Below are 13,062 nucleotides of genomic sequence, written 5' to 3' on the forward strand. Positions count from 1 at the left end.
TTTGCCGGATTGTTTGCCGGACTAAGTCTGCCGGACAATTCGATCGTGTGTACGCGGCATAAGAGAATGACACAGTTCTTACTATTTTTTTTATTAAAGGTTTATTTAGAGCTTACAGTTCTTACTATTTGATGGTGTAGTAGAGACAAAACCAATATGGTGAAATTTTAATATTGAGTCACTAAAAGGCATGAGACTTCTGTAAAAAAATACATCTTCACATATTTTGTGCCAAACATTTTTAGAGGCCAAAAGTTTAAAAGGCAAAAGAAGATTTTGGTTTGACATACATTTTACCCTTAAAGGGTAACTCCACTTTTGTGGTGAAAAAAAAAAGGAAATAAAGAAAAAATAATATAGCGTATACGATTACAACACAAGTCATATTTTGGTTGAATGTTATTTAAAATTACCTTTCCTTTTTGAATCTGCAGCTGCTGTAATTTCCTGTAAATGCAATGCAATATGGCTACATGAAGTTGTTCTGTACACAGAATGTGTACTGACCACCCCCCAGAATCATAATTTACTGCTTGTGTGATCGGCTCACCAATTTTCCTAGAAGTCTGCCTAATGCCGCGTACACACGACCAGACTTTTCGAGGGACTAGGTCCGACAGACTTTCGACGGAGTTCTGACGGAGTTCTGACAGAGTTCTGACGGACTTTCCGAATGAACGGACTTGGCCACACACAATCACACCAAAGTCCGACGGATTCGAACGTGATGACGTACGACTGGACTAGAATAAGGAAGTTCATAGCCAGTAGCCAATAGCTGCCCTCGCGCCCTTTTTTGTCCTTCGGACTAGCATACACACGAGCGGATTTCTCAGTAGGAACTGGGTCCGGCGGACATGTTCCATTTCTAAAGTCTGTCAGACTTTTGAAAATCAAAAGTCCGCTGCAGCCCACACACGATCGAATGGTCTGCCGGAATTGTTCCGTCGGACTTTTGATGTTGAAAAGTCTGGTCGTGTGTACGCGGCATAAGATACAAGTCAGATTTCTGGCATCCCCTGCAACAAAAATTTCATTTTTGGTTAAATACTCCCTATAGGAACACATCTAAAGGGATGCATGCCCAGCAAATTCCCTCACTAGTGCTCTTCAGCTGCCACAGCTGATTGATAATAATGAAACCACTCCCATTAGACCCACTCAGCACAGAGACACAAAAGGTAGGAATCTGAAACAATCGTTGTTATAATCCTTGCAATGTACATAGATCACCCAGAGGGGGATGTTTTTTTTCTCCACAAAAGTGAAGTTATGTTTTAACTACTGTCCATCTCTTTTTGGGTGGAAAGTGTTGCAAGATCAACCAAATTCACCTTTTGCTTTTTTTTTTTTGGTCTGAAATAACTCTATAGAACTCTTATGACGTTATAGAGCATATGAAGGAGTAAAGTTAGAATGTACTTTAACTTAAATGATCTTAGGAGACCAACTGTTCTAATGGGGCTAAGGTGCAGAAACATGCTGTTCCCGTATACTGTGAGTATTTAAATTGTCAGGATTTTCAGAATTTCCAGAAGGCAGCCAATGTTCTGTGAGTGGGGTGCCAAGAGGTTTGTGTACAATTTGAAGCAATTATATGAATCTGTGTCCTAGCAGGCATAGAAATTGTAAAATGGACTGAAATGTGCACAAAACATTCAGGTCAATCAAAATAGCAACCTGAAAAATGTATTGGAATCGGCAAAGGTTTTCAGGCTACCTCTACAATTGAGGAAATTTGGTATGGTGATTTTTAACCCAAAGGTTTTAAAGGAAAGCTTAGAAAGGACAAATAAATCCAAAAGGTGAATCAGAATAACAGAAATGCTTTTTAATACATTATGTAAGGTCAATGAGGTAAAGATATTAGAACATTTTGAGATCTGATAAGCTTTGGTGCTTTAAAGATAGTCATGGTCATGGAGATAATATTTTCCTACTGACAGAAATTACTTCTAATGATTCTCTGGGGTTGATTTACTAAAGGCAAATAGACTGCTCTTTTCAGGTACAATTGCACTGTGAAAGTGAAGATGCTCCAGAGCTTACTAAATGAGATAAAGGAGGTTAGACTTTGCACTGAACGTACACTTAGAAGTAAAGTCGCTGTAGATCCGAGGGGGACATACAAGGAAAAAAAAAACAGCATTTTAGCTTGTACACGATTGGATGATAAAATCAGCAGAGCTTCCCCTCATTTCAGATCTACCCCTTAGATTTAGAGAGACTGCACTTCCAAGTCCACTTTCAGTGCAAAGTGGATTTGCCTTTCGTAAATAACCCCCTAAGCTTCACTTTATAAAGAATATCCAGTCACATGCAAGTAAAATTAAAAAACAGTATTTTTGCTTGCACTTGATTGGAGCAACTGCACTTGCAAAACCTTTGCCAATAAAGTTTCACATTCTCACATTGAAGTCTTCTTCTGAAAATGCTAGTTCACTGCTTCTCAAGTTGATCGCACTGTTTAGGACAAATATACAGTATTCTGACCTTTGGTCAGTGACAGGTATTGAAGTTGGTGAGACACCATCAAAGCCAGGCAACTACATAATCTTCTCCCGACACTTTTCCAACTCCTTTGCGTTAGTGTTTGTGCAATACACTTATCCAGATGAGTGTGGCCCAGAGCAGTCTCATCAAATCATTAATTATTCTGGATTCTAAAATATAATTATTAGGGATCATGTGAAGTAAGGTAGAAAGTAACCTAAATACATTAAATATTGTGCTGATATTGCATATATACTAAATTTACACTATGGGGTTGATTTACTAAAACTGGAGAGTGCACAATCTGGTACAGCTGTGCATGGTAGCCAATCAGCATCTAACTTCAGCTTGTTCAATTAAGCTTTGACAAAAATCTAGAAGCTGATTGGTTTCTATGCAAAGCTGCCACTGATTTTTTACTCTCCAGTTTTAGTAAATAAACCCGTGTCTTTTAGTGTAAGATTCAGGTGTATGGATTGTAAAGCTGCTACCTCAAAATAACATGAAATCGCACAACAAAACCCACAATAAAGGAATAGCTAACCAAAACCACAACAAAGACACAAAATATAAATAAAGTAGAACATCAATCATGAAAATTGTGAACACATAAGTCTTGATATAACACCAAAATCTTGATCTTCTCCCAACGATGTGAACAGAAAGACACTATCCAGTGCCACAACCTATTAAAAGAAGCTCACCATACTTATTTGATTCCTATACATAAGAAGGTCAAAATTCAGTCATGTCAATCCCAATATGATCCAGGGTATGTAATTCCACCAACAGTAGATAAATAAAAAGTTCTAGTTCTATCCCTCCTTCAGCAAGGAATCACGGGTAGAATGTTCTTAAAAAGCTGAAGACAAACTTCCGATAGTGAAATACTGTTTTCAGATATTTAGTAGGGCATATAAAACTGGAACACTCAACTTTCCATAGTGTAATATAGCACTATCAAGTCTACTTAATAGGGTATTTCCCAACATGGAGCAGAGCAGATTGGTGAGACAGAGAATGTTAAACACCGACAACAGTATGAAGAAAATGTGATGACATCACCAAGGACTTTTCCTATTTGTTTCTTCAATGGACAACACCAAGGGCAACTGATGAAGTCCATTGACAAAACATGTAGGGCCTTAGGCACCCTAACTTCATTCTTTACTTTTTTTAGTTTTTTTAACATATACCTTTTTCTTGTGTTCTTTAAGAAAAATGACATGTCTTTGTCTATCAGCAAAGCCATTGCCTAGTATGTCAAGCAAATTTCACCTAAGCAGCCTGCATGTTGAAATTTTAGGCCAATATCAACAAAATTTGAGAGAATGCTAAATCAATTCACTCATCCCATGGTCACATGACTGCTCTTATTTCTTTTCGACCCTCCATATCCTGGTTTATTAGCAGGATAGCTAGAGTACCAATTGCTTCTACAGTGGAAAGTACACTGAATTGATGCAAACCTTGTCCCATACCTTACTGTAACCAAACACTATCTGTCAGTCATAAAAGAATGGGCGGGTATGCGCTGCTCCTTCTCTTCTCGCACAACAACCCTGACATACTACTGTCATTAGAGGCAGGATATCCCTCTATAGCTGTATTTTGGCCATGCTGAGGAATAGGCATCAGTGAATTTAGCAGCCATGTCCTGATGGTAAAGATTACTGCTCACTGTTTTGTGGCAGGATCACCATCAGCAGGAGGGGGACAACACGATACACAGCATGGCAGGTGTCGCTGTTATTTACATCGTAGTATTGTTTTGCAGGGTAATATTGTTCTATTGCAATTTAGCCTAGTGTTTCACTTAAATGTGTGTACATTGACAGACTTGTTGCCCTTTTTTTTATTAACAGGCACAATATAGGATTTCCAATAGCTGAATGCACCTCGGATGGGAATTTCACCATATCAAAGCCACGGGAAAGCGGAGGTCTTATCTCCTTTGGCACTGTTGCAGAACAATTAGTTTATGAAATTGGTGATCCTCGACATTACATTCTACCAGATGTTTCTTGTGATTTTTCCCATGTTACTATTACTGAAGTTCAAGGTATGCATGAAAACAACTAAAATGTGTTTTCAATTTCTTTACAGAATTTATGGTTTGGGTAAAAAGAAACAATGTGGATATAAAATAAGTGTGAAAAATACTATAAAACCTGACTTCAAAATATCTTTGATGGGCACTAGCAGGACAGAGCTAATACATACAGTATGTCACAAAAGTGAGTACACCCCTCACATTTGCTACAATGTAAGTAGTGAGTGTACAGCTTGTATAACAGTGTACATTTGCTGTCCCCTCAAAATAACCCAACACACAGCCATGAATGTCTAAACCACTGGCAACAAAAGCGAGTACATCCATAAGTGAAAATGTCCAAATTGGGACAAAAGTGTCAATATTTTGTGTGGCCACCATTATTTTCCAGCACTGCCTTTAACTCTCTTGGGCATGGAGTTCACCAAAGCTTCACAGGTTGCCACTGGAGTCCTCTTCCACTCCTCCATGACGACACAACGGAGCTGGTGGATGTTAGAGACCTCACGCTCCTCCACCTTTCATTTGAGGATGCCCCACAGATGCTCAATAGGGTTTAAGTCTTGAGACATGCTTGGCCAGTCCATCACCTTTACCTTCAGCTTCGTTAGCAAGGCAGTGGTCGGCTTGGAGATGTGTTTGGGGGTGTTATTCTGTTGAAATACTGCCCTGCAGCCCAGTCCCTTAAGGGAGGAGATCATGCTCTGCTTCAGTATGTCACAGTACATGCTGGCATTCATGGTTCCCTCAATGAACTGTAGCTCCCTAGTGCTGGCAGCACTCATGCAGCCCTAAACCATGACACTCCCACCACCATGCTTGACTGTAGGTAAGACACACTTGTCTTTGTACTCCTTACCTAGTTACCACGACACATGCTTGACACCATCTGAACCAAATACGTTTATCTTGGTCATCAGACCACAGGACATGGTTCCATTAATACATGTCTGCTTGTCTTCAGCATACTGTTTGCAGGCTTTCTTGTGCATTATTCTTTAGAAGAGGCTTCCTTCTGGAACAACAGCCATACAGATCAATTTGATGCAGTGTACGGCGTATGGTGTGAGCATTGACAGGCTAACCCCCCACCCCTTCAACCTCTGCAGCAATGCTGGCAGCATTCATATGTGAATGAACTGAAGCTGCAGCTCAGTTTCAGGGTTTTGCAAATCTTATTATAGCCTAGGCCGTCTTTATGTAGAGCAACAATTCTTTTTTTCAGATCCTCAGAGAGTTTTTTGAGATGCCATGTTGAACTTCCAGTGACCAGTATGAGAAAATGAGAGCGATAACACCAAATTTAACACACCTGCTCCCCATTCACACCTGAGACCTTGTAACACTATTGAGTGACACGACTCTGGGGAGGGAAAATGGCAAATTGGGCCCAATTTGGACATTTTCACTTAGGGGTGTACTCAATTTTGTTGGCAGTGGTCTAGACATTAATGGCTGTGTGTTGAGTTATTTTGAGTGGACAACAAATTTACACTGTCGTACAAGCTGTACACTCACTACATTACATTGTAGCAAAGCTTAATTTCTTCAGTCTTGTCACATGAAACAATGTAATAAAACATTTACAAAAATGTGAGGGGTGTACTCACTTTTGTGAGATACTGTACATAAGTGGTCTGACCTACTGACAGTATACGATAATGAATACCTCTTCTTTTTAAATTGGAAGCTTATTTTCATTCTTTATTGTACCTAAAATAATTGGATTTCAGGTGGCAGAACAAACTATTGCTGTCTGTGTCTGCAGATTTATATTTAAAAACAATACAAAAAGCATATAGTTCTATTCATTAGGCTTGACTATTGATAAAACTGCTAATTCTGTACAACAACAGGAACAACATGACACCTTATATAGTATATCATATTACATGGCTTAAAGTGGAACTTTACCCAAAAGGGGGAGTTCCGCTCTTCCTCCTCATCACCCCTCTCCTCTGTCCAAATTGGCATATTTTTTCAAAGGGGGGAAGAGCAGGTACCTGCCTCCACTTCCGCTCCGACCACCTAGGCAGTTGAAGCAGTAGTTCACCTCTCCTTGTAGTCTCTTGGGACACATCACATGTCCCAATAGACTGTTGGACCATTCACATTGCACTGCACGGCTCGCACATGCACAGTAGGCAGCCAGCTGTTAAGCCACAAGCAGCCAGTCAGCTGCCCACAGTTATGATGTCGGCGCCAGCACTGAAGAGCGGTAAAGAAATCCGGTCAGGAGAGCGAGCTGCTGGATCCCTGGACAGGAGAGTGTCTGTTTTTGTTCACACAGGGGACTGAAAGACCGCTTTAAAGTATATGTAATCCAATTCTTAAAATATCATGAAAAAATATGCATTGCACGTGGTTGTGGAATATTTGCATCATGTCCTCATTTACTTAAATGGGTGCAAGTGTGACAGGAGCGATGATGTTTGGTGAGAAGCAAAGTATCATGACTGTGGCATGTAAACACACATATCTGCTGTTTTTGCAGCTTAAAGGGGGTTGTAAACCCTCAAGGTTTTTCACCTTAATGCATTCTATGCATTAAGGTGAAAAACCTCCTGTGCTGCAGCAGCCTCCCAGAGCCCCCTTTTAATGTACCTGAGCCCAGTCTTTCCAGCGACAGGGACAAGCACACCAACTCCAGCCAGTGTCTCGGGTCATCATTATATAGATTGATAGCAACAGGAGCCATTGGCTCCCACTGCTCTCAATCAATTCCAATGACGCGGGAGCCAGAGGACGGGGCAGAGTCCTGCTATCTGTCTTAATGTACACAGCAGGACATGGGAGATCGCCCGCACGAGTCACCCCAGGGAAAGCGATTCTCTACAGGGGGCACTCGATGCAGGGAGGAGCCAGGAGCACCACTGGTGGGCCCCAGAAGAGGTGAATTGGGGTGATTCTGTGCAAAACCCTTGCACAGAGGAGGTAAGTATGACATATGTTTGTTATTTTTTTTTTTAAAACTTTAACCACTTGCCAGCCAGGCTTTTTCTGGCACTTTTTGTTTACAATTTTAAATCAGTATTTTTTGCTAGAAGATTACTTATAACCCCCAAACATTGCACATTTTTTTAGCAGAGATCCTACCGGTATTTGCGGAGCAGTTTTGTAAATACAATTTTTGGGGGGAAAAATACACTTTAATGAATTTAAAAAAACAAAAACACAATAGTTACCCCAATTTTTTGTATAATATGAAAGATGATGTTACACTGAGTAAATAGATAGCTAACATGTCGCTCTTTAAAATCGCTGAATGGCGACAAACTAGGGTAATTAAAAAATCTCCATAGGCGATGATTTAAAAGCCTTTAGGTTACTTGTTTAGAGTTACAGAGGAGGTCTTGCTTGGGAATTATTGCTCTCACTCTAAGGCCGCGTACACACGGGCGGACTGTTCGCCCAACCTTGTCCGCTGAACAGTGTTTGGGCGGACAGTCCGCTCGTGTGTGGGCTTTCAGCGGACAGTTTCAGCGGACAGTTGGACGGACAATGTCTTTCGGAAATTCCGAAAAACTGTCCGCTGAAACTGTGTTTGAGCGAACAGTCCGCCCGTGTGTGGGCTTGTCCGCTGTACTTTCGAAATGAGCGGACTGTTCCCGCTCGGAAAGTCCGCCCATTTCGAGCGCGTGTACAGGTAGGCGGGGCCCGCGAAGGAGACGTCGCGGGCTCCGCCGCCTGGAATGGGCTTAAAGGGGAACCCCAACGCCGAAAAAAATCGGCGTGGGGGTTCCCCCCAAGTCCACACCAGACCCTTGTCCGAGCACGCTACCCGGCCGGCCAGGAAAGGGGGGCGAGCGAGCGCGCCCCCCCTCCTGAGCCGTACCAGGCCGCGTGCCCTCAACATGGGGGGTGCCTTGGGGAAGGGGGGGGCCGCGCGGCCCCCCCACCCCAAAGCACCTTGTCCCCATGTTGATGAGGACAAGGGCCTCTTCCCGACAACCCTGGCCGTTGGTTGTCGGGGTCTGCGGGCGGGGGGCTTATCGGAATCCGGGAGCCCCCTTTAAGAAGGGGGCCCCCGGATACCGGCCCCCCACCCTATGTGAATGAGTATGGGGTACAATGTACCCCTACCCATTCACCTGTGAAATAAAGTACAAATAAAAACACAACACAGGGGGAAAAAATATTTTATTGCACAGCCGGGGGTCTTCCGTCTTCGGGGGTCTTCTCGCCGGACTCCTCCGCTATGTGTGTGTAGCTCTTTTGCCAGCGGAGGAGTCCGGCTTTCTTCCTCCCCGCCGCCGGCCTCTTCTCCCGACTTCGGGGGTCTTGTCCCCCTCTTCGGTTCTTCTGCCGGGCCACCGCGCCTGGTCCGGTGGCCCGGTCTTCTGTCGCCGTCTTCCGTTCTTCTGTCGCCGCCTTCGGTTCTTCTGCCGGGCCACCGCGCCTTCTTGTAGCTCTTTTACAGGCGGTGGCCCGGTCTTCTGTCGCCGTCGCCGCCTTCCGTTCGTGTTCTTCTTCTTGTTCTTCTCCTGGAGATGTTGACTCGACGAGCTCTCCGGCCGGAATGCCGGGGACGCGCTGTGCGGTCACTTATATAGTGACAATGGGGCGGGGTCACATGGTATATGTCACATGGGTTGGTCACATGGGTTGATGTCACATGGGGACTATGACATCGTAAGGGGGCGGGGTCACCATGTGACATCAACCCATGTGACATATACCATGTGACCCCGCCCCATTGTCACTATATAAGTCACAGCGCAGGGCGGCTCTGGCATTCCGGCCGGAGGGAGCGACGTGTCAACATCGCCTGGAGAAGAACAAGAAGAACAAGAAGAAGAACACGAACGGAAGGCGGCGACGGCGACAGAAGACCGGGCCACCGCCTGTAAAAGAGCTACAAGAAGGCGCGGTGGCCCGGCAGAAGAACCGAAGGCGGCGACAGAAGAACGGAAGACGGCGACAGAAGACCGGGCCACCGGACCAGGCGCGGTGGCCCGGCAGAAGAACCGAAGAGGGGGACAAGACCCCCGAAGTCGGGAGAAGAGGCCGGCGGCGGGGAGGAAGAAAGCCGGACTCCTCCGCTGGCAAAAGAGCTACACACACATAGCGGAGGAGTCCGGCGAGAAGACCCCCGAAGACGGAAGACCCCCGGCTGTGCAATAAAATATTTTTTCCCCCTGTGTTGTGTTTTTATTTGTACTTTATTTCACAGGTGAATGGGTAGGGGTACATTGTACCCCATACTCATTCACATAGGGTGGGGGGCCGGTATCCGGGGGCCCCCTTCTTAAAGGGGGCTCCCGGATTCCGATAAGCCCCCCGCCCGCAGACCCCGACAACCAACGGCCAGGGTTGTCGGGAAGAGGCCCTTGTCCTCATCAACATGGGGACAAGGTGCTTTGGGGTGGGGGGGCCGCGCGGCCCCCCCCCTTCCCCAAGGCACCCCCCATGTTGAGGGCACGCGGCCTGGTACGGCTCAGGAGGGGGGGCGCGCTCGCTCGCCCCCCTTTCCTGGCCGGCCGGGTAGCGTGCTCGGACAAGGGTCTGGTGTGGACTTGGGGGGAACCCCCACGCCGATTTTTTTCGGCGTTGGGGTTCCCCTTTAAGCCCATTCCAGGCGGCGGAGCCCGCGACGTCTCCTTCGCGGGCCCCGCCTACCTGTACACGCGCTCGAAATGGGCGGATTTGCCTCCTCCTTACGTGGGCGAGTCCGTTCATTTCAAAAGTTGAGCGAACTGTTTGCCCAACCTTGTTCGTCAAACAGTCCGCTCGTGTGTGGGCAAGTCCGCTCATGCAAATTTTGAGCGGACTGTTTGACAAACTGTTTGCCGAACAAGGTTGGGCGAACAGTCCGCGCGTGTGTACGCGGCCTAACTTTTGCAGCAATACCTCACGTGTGGTTTGAATACCGTTTACATATGCATGCATAACTTAAATATGCGTTCGCTTTTGCACGCGAACGCAGAGGTGATGGGGGCGCTTTATGTATATATATATATATATATATATATATATATATATTATATATATATATTATATATTATATATATATATATATATATATATATATATATATTATATATATATATATATATATATAGGCAGATTTTTTTTATTATTATTATTTATTTTACTATTTATTTTTATACTGTCCCTCTGTCCCTTTAATTTTTTTTCTCGATCACGTTTATTTCTACTACAGGAAATGTAAACATCCCTTGTAATATAAATGAGGATGACAGGTCCTCGTTATGAAGAGCTCTGAGGTAAAAAAAAGACCCAAAATCTCTTTTTTACCTTTAACGATAAAAAAAAAACAAAAAAACATTTTTTGATCTTTTGTTATAAAAAAACGTGAAAAAAAAAGGAAATATTTTTTCCAGCTTGGACCGGAAGTGACGTCATGACGTTGCTCCAGTCCTCCAAGGCTATAGAATTGATCAGAGTGTTGGATCCATTTGGACCGGTTTCATGAGAAAGCCAGCCATCTGCAAATAAAAATTGTACCAAGGGTTATGGCTGATATCTACAGCCATAATCCCAGTAAACCACTTGCAAACCCAACATGTATATACGTATTGCAGTCAGCAAAGTAGTTAAGGGAAAGGCTGCAGAGGGGGGAAGGAAGGGCTCTAAACATGCAGCTCAATGCATGTTTTTAATCCCCTCCCACTGTAAGTCTCGTTTTCTGACTGAGTGACGGTAAGAATGCATCGTTAAGCAGCGCTGGGATCTCCTTTTACTTTGAAGGACATCTTTCTACTGCCAATTTGTTTTTGGTTGCCACTGGTTGAATATGCGATACATTAATAGATACATTTTCCCACGGTAGTTTGCGTCTCTGTTCTCTCCCACAAGGCAATAGGGAAGATATCACTCTTTGCCATTATTATTATTATTATTATTGTTTTTTCATTAAAATAATGTTGTGTTATAAATAGCAGTTCTGGGTGTCAAATATTTTAGAAAGCTACATTTCATATTCTGCTATTTTTTTATATATCTCAACTTACTGTTAACGTAAATGTACCCTGAGCTGTAGTAATTATTAGCAGGGGTTCCCAGAGGCGCAAAAGTTATTTGAAGGGTTCCTTCAGGTTACTAAAGTTGAAGAAGACTGCACTAGACCAGTGTTTCTCAACTCCAGTCCTCAAGTACCCTCAACAGGTCATGTTTTCAGGCTTTCCATTATTTTGCACGGGTGATTTGATCAGTTTCACTGCCTTAGTAACTACCACAGCCGATTCATCTTAGGGAAATCCTGAAAACATGACCTGTTGGGGGTACTTGAGGACTGGAGTTGAGAAACATTGCACTAGACCATAATCTAATCCTGAAGTTAACCTTTCCATATCACACCATTGTTTTTGTTTAACTTAATTTCTTTTTTTTCTTTTTTTTTTTATTATAGCTTTCTGTTTACTTTTTAGAGTTTTTCAGAAATGTCCGACATTCAGCAGTCGATACTGCAGCCTCCTGCATGCCTATTTTTTTTCTGACCGCTGAACAGGGTTTTTGATTTGGAATACCGCTCTGAAACTGGGGGCCTAGCATTTGTCTCATGGTTGTGGCCCCATTCACTAGTACTGTCATCGAACACAACAGGGGTTATAATTTTTGCTGTGGCATGTGTACAATCCGTCTGTGGTGTTATTTTTTATGGAGAGGGGGACGTTTGGCGTGGTAATGACTTGGACAACTGCCTTTATTTCTACCAATGTGCGTCTGTACACGTAAATGATCCTGAACACTGCTGCCATGCGGTGTGCCATGGATGATAAACCCAACCTTCCACTGTCTCTACTTTTCCTTAAATATTTATTTCTAAAATTGATGTTAGAGCCCATTCACACTAGGAACTGCATGTGAATTGTACAGGAACACTGTGCGGTTCCTGTGCGATTCACATACAGTTCTGGGCAGTGTGATTTTATCCCTATTCGTTTTGAATAGGCTGAAATGACACTGCACTGCACAAAAAAGTAATGCATGCAATACTTCATGAAACGCACGGCAACAGCATCACATGACACTTCTGTAATATGTGATCCGGTTCAGACAAATGCACTGCATTTGCAACCTGCGTTTGGGCTGTCTTTAACTTTGCAATGACCCCCATAGCAGATCTCAAGGGCAGTGTGATTGGAATGCAGTGCAGGAAGCCGCATGGGAACACAGCTTTCCTGCACTGCATTCTAGTGTGAATAGGCCCTTATGGTTTCACTACATATATTTAAACTTTATAGTGAGTTATGGTGGCATATACTGTATGTCAGAAGAACTGTACGGTATATTATCTTTAACAAGATGACAGAAAATTTACTAGTTGGAGACTTTCCGGCAGATGTTCAGCATAATATTTACCTATAGAGAAGTGATGAAGTATGTCATATTGACAAACAACAGTATATTATTTGGCAGCCTGCTCGATTGAAATGGATTTTAACCTTCCAATGAACTTTTACCTTGACAAGGGCCTAATATAACATGTATGAACTCTTAAAAAAGTTCACCAGAAAGTTCATTTAGAGTTCTCTGGATAAGAAGTTGTGCAG

The 13,062-nt window shown here is 43.5% G+C and overlaps 1 protein-coding gene across 3 annotated transcripts in view; it reads left to right on the top strand.

The window, feature by feature from the left end:
* LOC143975087 (uncharacterized) overlaps window positions 1-13,062 on the top strand; it is a 161,331-nt gene that overhangs the window by 66,476 nt on the left and 81,793 nt on the right. For all 3 annotated transcript variants that reach the window (XM_077477078.1, XM_077477079.1, XM_077477080.1), the window contains exon 10: window positions 4,359-4,555. In XM_077477078.1, coding sequence (XP_077333204.1) covers window positions 4,359-4,555 — 197 coding nt within the window. The remainder of the gene's footprint in view (window positions 1-4,358; window positions 4,556-13,062) is intronic.

Source organism: Lithobates pipiens, unplaced genomic scaffold (genome assembly GCF_037356315.1).
Source record: "Lithobates pipiens isolate NorthernLeopardFrog02 unplaced genomic scaffold, aLitPip1_a1.2 Scaffold_13, whole genome shotgun sequence".
Lineage (NCBI taxonomy): Eukaryota > Metazoa > Chordata > Amphibia > Anura > Ranidae > Lithobates > Lithobates pipiens.